We start from the raw sequence: 12479 nt of genomic DNA on the forward strand, positions 1-12479 counted from the left end.
ATGTCATAAGCAGTTTGCCAGAAAATATAATATGAAAACGCACATGAAGACATGCAGAGGTCATGCTGTACGACAGAAAGTACGAGTTTCGCTGCAACAGCAATGCATTGATGTTCATAAGAGTATGCCAGGAATTGATACCACTGCAGCAACGTCGGTATCTGGTCCGGGTCTAAAAGGCTCTTCTTCATCACCGCGGTATCCTTGCAGCTACTGTGATATGTCGTTCGCATTTTCTCATGATGCACGAAGACACGAGTGGAGCAAATGTGTAAAGAATCCTACTCTGACGAAGATTCGCTGCGATGAGTGCCATGTTTGGTTTACATATATTGTCAGTTTGAGACGGCAAGCGAAAAAAAATGTAAAGGTGAAGTCCTAGTGCCTACTGTTGAATTACCAGTAGACTTTTCGACTTTTCGGGTTAGGTTGGACACTAGTGAGCGTACAAGCACAAAAACCGATGTTCAGCAACCGACTGCTATGGGGCCTGGACATAAAACTATACCAAAGACTGTATTCGGTGCATTGCAGGTGAATGATAATTGGTTCGGCTTATACGTGGAACTTTGGAACTTTAAAAGACTTCTACTATCTAAATACGTTTAGTGAGTCGAAAGACATTTGTACTTTTCTTGACGAAATCAGGCATAACATTATCAATCGGCTTACTGATGACGTAGTAACAAATGGTCCTTTGAAATATAACTTGTGGTTGGACTGTGTGCTTTCAAGACATCGGCTTCTGTAATTTACAGTTTTAACGATATGAACAGACTGTTATACACGGTGTCCAGAAACTCTGTCAAGAAGAGGAAGACTATGTCAGTAAAGGACCTGGCTGGTTTCTATCTATTATAAACAAATTGGAGCTGATTATTAGTATTTTCACGCCGATGCAGAACTAAATGTTTATTAGATTGTTTACTATTGCAGGTGTATGTGTAGTAGAATGAAAATTATTTAATAAAATTGTTTTTGTAATAAAACCTGCGGTGATTTATTTTCGAACCTGTCATTTCTTATTAAAATTATTTATCAAGTATCGGATCAAGACGATCGAATAAATCCATATATTATTGAGTGACTTTTTTTGATGAATTTTGGATTTTTTTCCGAATTCCTAGGTCAATAAATATAAATTTCCAAGATGGTGGTTATTATGGCTTACTGGAGGCTTGTTGGCAAGGAAACTAAGCTTTTAGGATTTTGAACATGATTTATTAAAAAAAGTATTTGTTTTACATGAAATTAAAATATTTGCATCAACCCGTGTTCGAACCAAGAACATGAACTGATCGATGCAATCAGTTAATTAATAATTGATTTTTTGGATGAACTTTAGAATTTTTCCCTAATTTCTTGGTCAATAAATACAAATTTCCAAGATTGCATCCAAATTTCAAGATGGCGACGCCACAGTATTAATAAATAATATCTGCTCTCTAGCAGGTAAAAATTAAACTAACATGATGGTAGCGCATTATATGACTAGAAAACATTATGGTTGACTCCAGCAAACGAAAACAAGATGGCAGACGTGGCCTCATACTAGTTGGTGTTGTATATGTGTATCCTGGCATAAGTGGCGGAAGATTAGACTGCCTGCGTCTTCCGTGGAGGTAGAATCTGTTGTAATTTTTTTTAATTTTTCTCCTCACTGGGTACTAACTGAAGGCATAATATATTTTTTTTAATTTCATTAATTAAATTAGTTTATAATTTTTAAAATGTTTTCTGATTTTCCAGAACAATAATTACGGAATTTCAAGATGGCGGGCGTAAGAAAAGTGCAAAGATCTATAATCTAAGATGTCTGTAACGAAACACGTCATGATTATGTCATACACGATTAAGATGGCGGACATAATGAAATGTGCAACGTTTCTAGAATCCAAGATGGCGACCGTTACGAAATGTGCAACAGTGTTTTAAAATATTTTTTGTAAACTTTCTTTATTCAAAAATTTTTATGAATTTTAAAATTTTTCCCGATTTTATAGCATAATAGTTACGGATTTTTAAGATGGCAGCCGTAACGGAAATTGCAATTTTGACGTCATAATCCAAGATTTCAGAGGCTTTCAGAGGCTGTAGATGCAGAATTTAAGCCGTTTTTAGGAATTTCAAAGCCGATGGCATTTTTAAGGACTAATACGGGAAATTTTCTCTTAAAATGAGAATTTTCACTCGAAAATGGGAAATTTTTAGACATTTAGATTCATTTAGAGTCATTTTGAGTCAATTTTGATTCATTTTGAGTCATTTTTGAGTCCAAAATGGCCGCCCGTGACGTCACAAATGGACGGTCATTGACCCCCACCAGGCACCTTTGCCTACAGCCAGCGCTCGGACATACATTTTCATACTAGTGATATACATTTATAAATGAACTCAAGCGTAAAGCCACCAAACAAACAATGAGTCTTAAAATAAAATAATGCAAAACACTACTTAGGTTCTTGTACATGACTATTAATTTTAGGCCTCCGCTTGCAGAGAAGACACGAAGTCAACAAATGTTTGAAATGTAGTTGTTACTCGTAACGCATTAATTAATGTAATATATTGTAATCTTTAGTACTTGAAATAATCCTGTCAAAGAAATTGAAATGATAACACATCAAAGTGTTAATTATTTAATATTGTATTTAAATTTTCATAGGGATCTAACTCATGAAGGAAAATAGAAAGTACTAATTATTTCTGTTTTTCACAGCTTTCTCGATTCTTACGTTCATCTGAAACAGTAATGTCTGTAGGTAATTAATATTTAATTTTCAATAAGTAGTCAGTTTAACCAAAATATTTTTTAATGTGTTCATTAATTTACTTATGTTTAATGTCACTCCTGAAAATTATCTACAGGATGGCCATGAATATGTGTTACAAATTGATAGGGATGGTAGATGTAGATGTTTGGAAAACATTTTATTAAGAAACCCATGTCCGGAAATGCATCATTATACCTGAAATATGCGCAACAAAGTAACAGGGGTAGGTAGGCAACTAGGCGACAACAAGCCAGTGAAAACATGTTGTTTTGTCTTACCTACTACCCGATTTGACGATCAGTGACCGCACGAGTCACCGTGCATGTGTTACACTCGCTATTGTCGCAGTTGCAGAGGCGACATGGATGGCTACACATATCGGCTAGCTCTGCGACAATAGCGACTGCCACAATAGCGAGTGTAACACATGCACGGTGACTCGTGCGGTCACTGATCGTCAAATCGGGTAGTAGGTAAGACAACACAACATATTTTCACTGGCTTGTTGTCGCCTAGTTGCCTACCTACCCCTGTTACTTTGTTGCGCATATTTCAGGCATAAGGATGCATTTCCGGACATGGGTTTCTTAATAAAATGTTTTCCAAACATCTACATCTACCATCCGTATCAATTTGTAACACATATTCATGGCCACCCTGTATAAGTGGCGCTGTTGAAAAAAGAAGGCGCAGATCCTCTTTGACTTAAGTTATTAAAAGAGGAAACACATGCCTTCCTACAACAATTTGAATTAATGAAATAAAACTTACTAGATGTTTGGGTAAACGTACCAAAAATATGCAAAAAGTACTGTATGTAGTACGACCAGTGCTAGCCACGGAAGTGAGACTGAGTGTGATCAAAGCGAACGTGACGGTTGCAGGTCGCGATGAGGCTGTGGATCCCAGCGCTGCTGCTGCTCTCGGGCGCATGGCGCGGCTCGGCGGCCGAGCCCAGCGACAGCTTGCGAAGCGCCCTGGACGCCGTGGCGCGACGCCAGCGCCACCTGGCCGGTGGCGACGAGGGCTTGCTGCGAGCCTACCGCTACCTCGGCGCGACCAACAACTATGTCCCTGAAGGTGCGCCCGAATTACTGTGTCTGTACCTGGTACCGGAGAATATCTGCTCGGGTACGCAAAAGGACCAGAACTTATGAAAAGGAAATAATTAATAATCAAAAAACATTCAACAATATTCACTTTGGATTAAGAACCAATTAGAGTGGAAAATAGTCTTGGCCCTGGCCGTAACATACTGACATTAAATATCGCTGCTTTTTTGAAAACAGCCCCGACTACATTATTCACCTAAGGATATCTGGAGAACCACAGTCTCATGTGCAGCTAGTATCAAGTAAACAGTAGGACGGCGACATCTGAATCAGGGATATCTCTCATTGAAAACAGTCTCGGCTACGCTATTAAAGCACACAACCTATTAATGCCTACATAATTACATTACAGGTAGGTAATATTGACAGGAATTTTACACCTACCTTTAAAATAAAAATACTATGTTTCACATATGGCTGTAATAGTAGTATTCAACGTTTACCGGGACTCAAGCATGGTGGCGGCCGAAAAACCACACAGACGAATGGAAAATGGTTATTTACATTTGAAGTTTTATAAAATATCTGAATCACGTCTTGACAGCTTTATTATAAATAAAACATGGAACTTAATTAAAACGTTATTGGATTTATATTTTAGAGTAGCAACCCTTCAGTAGACAAATCCTATAATTTTTAGTGGTTATATTTTTACCTGAACATAAAAACAGACATTTCCCCATTGACTGATATAATCTCTCTATCACCCCACTTCCACCTTTATCAACCAATGACGCGTTTTAAAACTCTACGCACGAGCCTTAGTAGTAGAGCCATTGTTGCATTTTTTTTATCGATAAAATTTTATGTTGTCACACCATTATGTGATTAGCAGAATGTATGGTATTTGTATAAAAAAAGTGAGCAATATTTTGTTGTCACAATTTTTGTGTTGTTTATGTATCTGATATACATCAGAACTGAGAACTTCTTGTACTCTAAAGTACCCGAATGTAGAGTTCAGTGTACCCAAATCGCGTGTGCTATGGCTAGCAACAATAACGCCCGTTGGCCTTCCACCAACTCAGCTTAACTTGGGGTCTCACAGGCCATGATAATTTTTTTCTTTCATTTTCTCGTCCTTAGTATTTCTTAATGGCTATTTCTCTAAATATAACACTATACCTCTGTTGTATTTTTTCTGTTAAATATATTTTCAACTTATATTTACTAATATTGATAAATTTTCTTTAAAAAAGTCGCTATTTATCACACTTAGTGCATATCTGTTGAATATATTTATGACAGAACATCTATTGAAAATATTTGTGAAAAAACAACAAATGCAATATGGGTATTTTGGCATTGCTATGCCGCAGTTAGCAGCAGATGCATCTGGTCATCCCATTATCTTATCAGCACCTGTTTATCACCGCGGATCGGAGTACCAATATGTGTGTAAGGCTGAGTGCATACGCGCAAATCCCCACCGGAAGAATATATCGGCATGAGCAAGTACCGTCGGGAACAGGTGTTGGCGGATCAGCTGGACGTAGAGACCATGTAGTGGCTTCAGTCTTGCTTGAGAGTTCTGCGCGTACAATAAACGAAGATACCATTGTTACTGCTTGTAATGTTCGCTCAAGTAAACCACACATACCACTAATCTTTGCATTTTACTTAAAGTCCTCTACTTGTTCTCTAGCGTAATGAGAAGTCACACAGCTAGAGTGGTGACCCAACAAGTTCGGGCAAGCCGATTATGTATTCAGGATAATTGTCACGCAATGCGCTTTCCCCATGCGAGATAAATGAAATGATAAACTTAAAATCACCCGTGCTGAGCGTCGCTCCAACTGTACATCATCTACGGCATTCGTCGCTCATCTCCACATCACCCATGCAATGTGTCACTCATACAGTAAGTCACCCGCGCCATGCTATCGTGACTTATGCTACGCGATTAGAGGAAACGAGTTAGATCTGGGACATCTCAAGCACCCGCGTCGGGCTGCCGCGATTTGTTGTGCTTCACGAGTAGAGTAAGACCGGAGTTTGGGAACACAATTTGGGCATCAGTATCGTGCTCTCGCCTAACATCGCGTCCCTTTTTATTACCGTACAATCTTTGTTTTCCATCATCCATGGCAGACCCGCCATCATCAACAGTTTCCATCGAGTGTGCCGTTGTTAATATTCACCATTCTGAGCTCTGGACCCAGAAATGTGGTTCGTGCAAGTGGAGAACCAGTTCTATCTAGCGGCCATAACTTGTTACAAGGCCAATTTTAATTATGCGGCAGGAAATCTAGACTGCAAGTATATAACCGAAGTGCGCGAAATTCTAGTTCATCGTCAAAATGAAGACAAATTAACAGACTCATGATGGAACTTATCAAAACAATGAGTGCTTCAGAGGTGCGGGAAAATAAAATAACATCTGGAGCACAAGGAGATTGGTAACCAAAGGCCTTCCCACTTTCTAGAACCCCTCGTAATTTAGCCTGAATAGTTGTCCAAGATGACCTCCTCAGGTCATTGTTATTGGATTGCTTAACACCTGTAACCAAGCGATCTTGGCAACACAACTTCTTTCTCAGACTCACTCAATCGGTATAGTGCGGGCAGTCAACACTTCGAAAAATGAACACAAGCAGCTAAACGAAGCACTCGGCCGGCGTGGAAGTCATTGCCGTGGGTAAAAATAATGGTGCCGGATTCTACTTGGAGCCTCACAAATTAGGTCAAGGTATGAGAAACGAACAAGTGAAAAATCTTAAGTTCTCAGCCAAAACGTCCGCTCAGAGAGAGGCAAAATTCCTCGGAGAGAGGCAAAATTCCAATTCCTCAGAAGCCGCATCAAAGTTCATGACGTTGACAATGGTATTAAACTTGTAATTCCTTAATTATTGACCAAAAATTCCGTAAAAACCTAAAAATTAAAAAAATAATAGCTTTCTTCAAAGGTTTAGTTACTCAATTCATTCTGGTCCTCAGTTCGATTCCCAGAGAGAATAAACACGAAAAGTATGCAAAAAATTCTTAACTACAATTTAGATAATTTTTTTATATAAAAATCCTTCAGTTAGACCCGCCATATTTGATTCTAGAAACGTAGCAACCTTAGTTACGCCCACTGTCTTGGGTTCTAGAACGTTGCCATTTTCGTTTCGGCCACCAACTTGAAAATCCGTAATTATTATCCGATTTTAATTGGAAAAGTTATAAAATTATAAAAAATCATTTTGATAAATTTTAATAAAAAGTCGTTCTTGCATCATGGAGTCCTCAGTCTGAACCCCGTGACGGCAAAATATTGGAGAATGATCCTTCCTCCAGGGAAGCCACTGGCAGTCTGACCTCCCACCACTATTGCCAAGACATATTACGGCAGCTAGTAAGATGTCATGAGACCCATCTTGTTTTAGCCTACTGGAGGCTATCATCTTGGATCCGACGTATTGTTTATGTCTTCTGTAGAGCATTGCCAACATATTATTTTAAATTTTTACCCGCTAGAGTGCAGGAATCATTTATTAATGTGGCGTTCACCATATTGACATTGGGGTGGTATCTTGAAATTCTCTAATTATTAAGCTAGAGATTTGAAAAAAAAAAATCAAAAAATCATCAAAAAATCACTTGTTTAACTAATTATTAATTTGATCGATACCCGTACTTGGTTAGGTCCGTAATCAATACAAAGAAGGTAATTAAACTATATAACAGAAATGTGACAGGTTCGAGAAAAATAAAATAAAGTACAAACAAAAATTCTATTGCGTAATTTATATTTTACTACAAGAACAAAAACCAGGAAATTTAAAGCGTTTCACGATTCCTACAGTTATCTTAGAAGGCGAAGCGAGTCGTTTATATGACTGGACATGTGTTTTCTGAGCATTTCCACATATAAGTCAATTAACCAGACACGTCCAGTGGGTGGTTAGGCACTTCCACTTTGTGGTCAGACTAACACGACTAGTTAGTGGCCAGATACATCCAGTACTTGGATATACACCTCTAGTCTATGACCAGGCACATCAGTCGGTTGGTCAGACATGCACGACCAGTCGCTTTGAAATGCTATCTCGTCCAGTTGATGGCAATGAGAAGTTCACAGGCTAACAGAAGCAATTTTTAATTTTTTTAAATTTTTTAAGTTTATCTTTATTTTTTCTTATTTTTTACATTTTTTTATTCATTTTTGATTTTTTGACGTGACAACGTCTAATAAATCTATGAAAGCTGGCTGCAAGCACGAAAAAGTGTCCTGTAACGCACATTGTCCCACTATGGTGTGTACCGTTACGCTTATTGTACGCTTGCGCCTCATCTATCTCTCTTCCACTCGATTTGACTTTTCAATCATGTTTTCGTCGTTTGAATTATTAATATTATGTAATTTAACGTTCGTCCACCGATTTTCAGCACAGTCGGTACAGTTATTTAAAAGTAATGTTGAATTTTCAAATACGTTTTTGTACGAACAATGGTGTTATACAGTTACACATAATAATTCAAATTACACCCGGGATCTTTTGCAGAATGTTTTAAAAAATATTGTAACACATTATAAATATGTTTGGTGTATTTGGGGTGCGCATTTGTTATAAAACCGTATTATAAAAACGAAATAATATTATTCCCCTACGGTGCTGCCATCTACGGTGATGGACGCGAACCGAACGAATCGCGCTATCCATCAGCTTCCACGGCAACCGGGCACTCGTTAATACATATTTTCCAGGCACTCGTTAATACATATTTTCCTTTGTTTATCGCGGGGGGCGTTGTTATTAATGAATTATAAATATAATTTCGTGCCCGGGGCCACAATTGCATATCATTTTGAGCACTGGAAGACATAAAAACGTAAAATATTCTCGACGAATTTTAATCTCGGCCCTAGCGCACCACGAGCGTCTGGGTTGGAGATTAAAGCCAAAATTCTTTCTTAAACTTACTAGTAGTATATGATAGCCGGTCCGGAAACAGGCTTTAAGGCTGTGGAGCGTGTGGGCACGTCCGCCATCTTGGATTGTGACGTCACGGCGGCCATCTTGGATGACCTTGACCTTGACCTTTGACCTTGACCTTGAATTTGATCCTCAAAAATCGCCAAAATCCGCCAAAATTGGGCAAAATTTGCCCAAAATTCCTCAAAATTCGCCAAAATTTCCATTTCTGTGGAAAAAATTTCCGCCAAAAAATCTCAAATAATTCCACAGTTAAAAAATTAGGATTTCGAAAATCCTCAAAAGTCGCTTTGCCCTAGAAAAAACGAAAACTCCTAAAAGCGGCTTCAAACTCCTAAGAGCTAGCCGCTTATAAGCCGCCGACCTTGAAAATAAGGATGTCATGGCAGCCATATTGGATGATGATGTCACCGTTGCAAATTTTGTTACGCCCGCCATCTTTAACTTTTTTATTTATTATCCGATTTTAATGAAATTTTTTTAAAATTTATAAAAAAAATTAAATAATATAAATTTAATAAAATATTTATAAAAAACATACTTTTTAGACACGGAGTTCGGAGTCCTCGGTTCGAACCCGACGAGTGCAAAAAAAATTAAAAATGGCGACAGGCTCCTTCCCCCGCGGGGGCTGCAGGCATACTGACTCCCACCACTTTTTTCAAAGCATATATATATTCACCTAGTATGACGTCATGTCCGCCATCTTGTCTTCGATGCTGGAAGCCATCATCATTGTATCGTAAGCTAGAGTGCGCTGATGCCATGTTAGTTTAACTCTTACCCGCTAGAGTGCAGTAATCATTTATTACTAAGGTGCCCGCCATCTTGAAATTTGGCCGCCATCTTGAAAATCCGTAATTATTTAGCTAGAAATTCGGGAAAAGTTCCAAAATTCATTAAATAAATCACTCATTAACTTACATATCGATTCGACCCGCTCCTGTTCTTGGTTCGATACCCGATCGATGCAATAATGTTTAATTTTATGAAAAAATAATAATTTCAATAATCCATGTTAAACTTTCATAAAGAGACTCTAAATCCTCTACTACCATCATCCTATCAGACGTCAAGACTACCATATTGGAAATTCGTAATTTTAATGCTAGAGATTCGGGAAAAAGTTCAAAATTCATTAAATAATTTTTTTAATTTATATACTGTTTGATTAGATCGAATAAGGTCCTTGGTTCGATCCCTGGCCGATACAAAACAACTTTAATTTTAAAAAATACCACAAAAGCGACAGGTTTGAGAAAATAAAAAACACCACAAGTTATTTTAAAAAAATTTATTACATAAATTCAATACACTACTACAAGTACAAAAAGAACACTGACAAATTACCAAAGCCTTTTGGATTCCACGTTTCAAACAGTCTTCTTATTGTACGGACTAAGCCTTTTACATGACTTTAAATGTCTATCCGATCCGTTCATTACCTCAGCCAGAGACGGACTGAAGTCCATATCACCAGGGTCTCACTTATATAGACTCATCAGTCGGTACAACACATGAGTCAAAACAAGAACCATGTTCATTATACTCACACTTAACTTTCTCGGAGCATTTTACATAATGAAGATGTAAGCTATCAAGACGTGAAATTAGTTTTTTGCACTTATTGCACTGAAATTGTATTCTTTTAACATTATTAGAACAACTGCTTCTTTCATGTCTGCGAGCATTTGAGGTGATAGTAAATGATGCGTCACAGTATTTGCACTGACGCAATGTACGCTCTTCATTAGTTGAAGAATCCATTGCTGACGATGAAACTTCGGATGATGGTGGTATCACGTCTGTTGAAATCTCCTCCACTGTTGACATCGTCGGTGCACACGGGATCTGCTCCTTCTCCGTCGTAGCTGTCGTCAAGGTTCCCGTAGTCGATGGTACAACCTCCGAGTTCAACGTTAAAGACGGTAAAGATGCCATCGAGGTCTCAAGAACAGCTAATTGACACGACTTATGCACCAGAAGAAACAAACTAGGTGATCCTTACACCGCTGTCGTCAGAAACAAACTGAGCGTCCTGCTGTCTAGGACTCGCTTATATACATGCACCGTATGGAATAATACGATAGTCAAATCAATAACCAATTACTAAAATACTAGAGTCAAATCTACAAATTAAAAAAGAGGATCATATGATCGAAAAAAAACTCTATCTCTCCAATATACGCCAGGCTCCAAGAGCTACAATTCACGTCATCAGATCCATCTACATTTTGCTCCTATGCTTCAATTGACCATTAGCTGCAAGTGCTCCAACAGCTCCATCAGCTCCAACACGTAATGTACGCAATGTACGCGCAATACATGCAATTTACAAGCAATAAATGTAATGATTACACAGTACACACAGGAAACTGAACGTACACAGTACACACACACACACAGGAAACTGAACGTACACACAGTACACACAGGAAACTAAACGGACACACAGTACACACAGGAAACTGAACGTACACACAGTACACACAGGAAACTGAACGTACACACAGTACACACAGGAAACGGAACGTACACACAGTACACACAGGAAACGGAACGTACACACAGTACACACAGGAAACGGAACGTACACACAGTACACACAGGAAACGGAACGTACACACAGTACACACAGGAAACGGAACGTACACACAGTACACACAGGAAACGGAACGTACACACAGTACACACAGGAAACGGAACGTACACACAGTACACACAGGAAACGGAACGTACACACAGTACACACAGAAAACGGAACGTACACACAGTACACACAGGAAACTGAACGTACACACAGTACACACAGGAAACGGAACGTACACACAGTACACACAGGAAACGGAACGTACACACAGTACACACAGGAAACGGAACGCACACACAGTACACACAGAAAACGGAACGTACACACAGTACACACAGGAAACGTAATGATCACACATACAGTAGCGGAAACACACACAGGCTTAGTTGGAAATCAGAATACAAGAAATAAAAACATTAAATTTTTACTTTCAATATTTTATTACTTCTCAACATTACACAAATACAAGTAAAAGAAGCCATTATTGTATGTAGCCAGCTTTCCTCAGTTCTTTGAGTATGAAGGATATTTCTTTGATGCACGGATAGTTTCCTGCACAAAGCGAGCCATGTAGAAGTCTTAGCCGGTCAACCAATATGTTTGGATCTTTCCATGATGTGTAATCAATCTCTTCTACCACCATCTTACTTGCTTGTTTATTATAAATACTTTTAATATCACAATCGTCCCAGTGATCATAATAAGCATTATCAGATTTATTTAATATATCACGTCGTTTCCATCGTTTCGGTCTCAGGACACCGTCACATTCTTCGATCTTGTCAGCTTTAGGTGCTTCATCATAGTCTATGTCTTTGTCAACAGCCTCAGAGTCACTGTAACAATCACCGTAGAAGGAATCGTCTTCACCCAATTTACCGTAATAATTCGTTGTTGATGATTTCGAAGTGTCTTCATCGTCTTCATGCTTCCTTTTTAGGAGTCCATCATTTTTACAAAGTAGGAAAGATCTACTTGAATTCGGCTGGAATATATTCTCACTTTTCACGTTAAGGATTCTTCCATTGTCTTCATTCTTCCGTAAATCATCAACCTCCTTCAATTTATGTTCTTTCTCACGATC

At 38.4% G+C, this 12479-nt stretch overlaps 1 protein-coding gene across 2 annotated transcripts in view; it reads left to right on the forward strand.

Moving 5' to 3' along the window:
* The window catches only part of LOC134528786 (uncharacterized), a 195577-nt gene that overhangs the window by 37145 nt on the left and 145953 nt on the right, over positions 1-12479 (forward strand). For both annotated transcript variants that reach the window (XM_063362452.1, XM_063362453.1), the window contains exon 2: positions 3659-3854. In XM_063362452.1, coding sequence (XP_063218522.1) covers positions 3665-3854 — 190 coding nt within the window. In that variant the 5' untranslated portion in view covers positions 3659-3664. The remainder of the gene's footprint in view (positions 1-3658; positions 3855-12479) is intronic.

This window comes from Bacillus rossius, chromosome 2 (genome assembly GCF_032445375.1).
Source record: "Bacillus rossius redtenbacheri isolate Brsri chromosome 2, Brsri_v3, whole genome shotgun sequence".
Classification (NCBI taxonomy): domain Eukaryota; kingdom Metazoa; phylum Arthropoda; class Insecta; order Phasmatodea; family Bacillidae; genus Bacillus; species Bacillus rossius.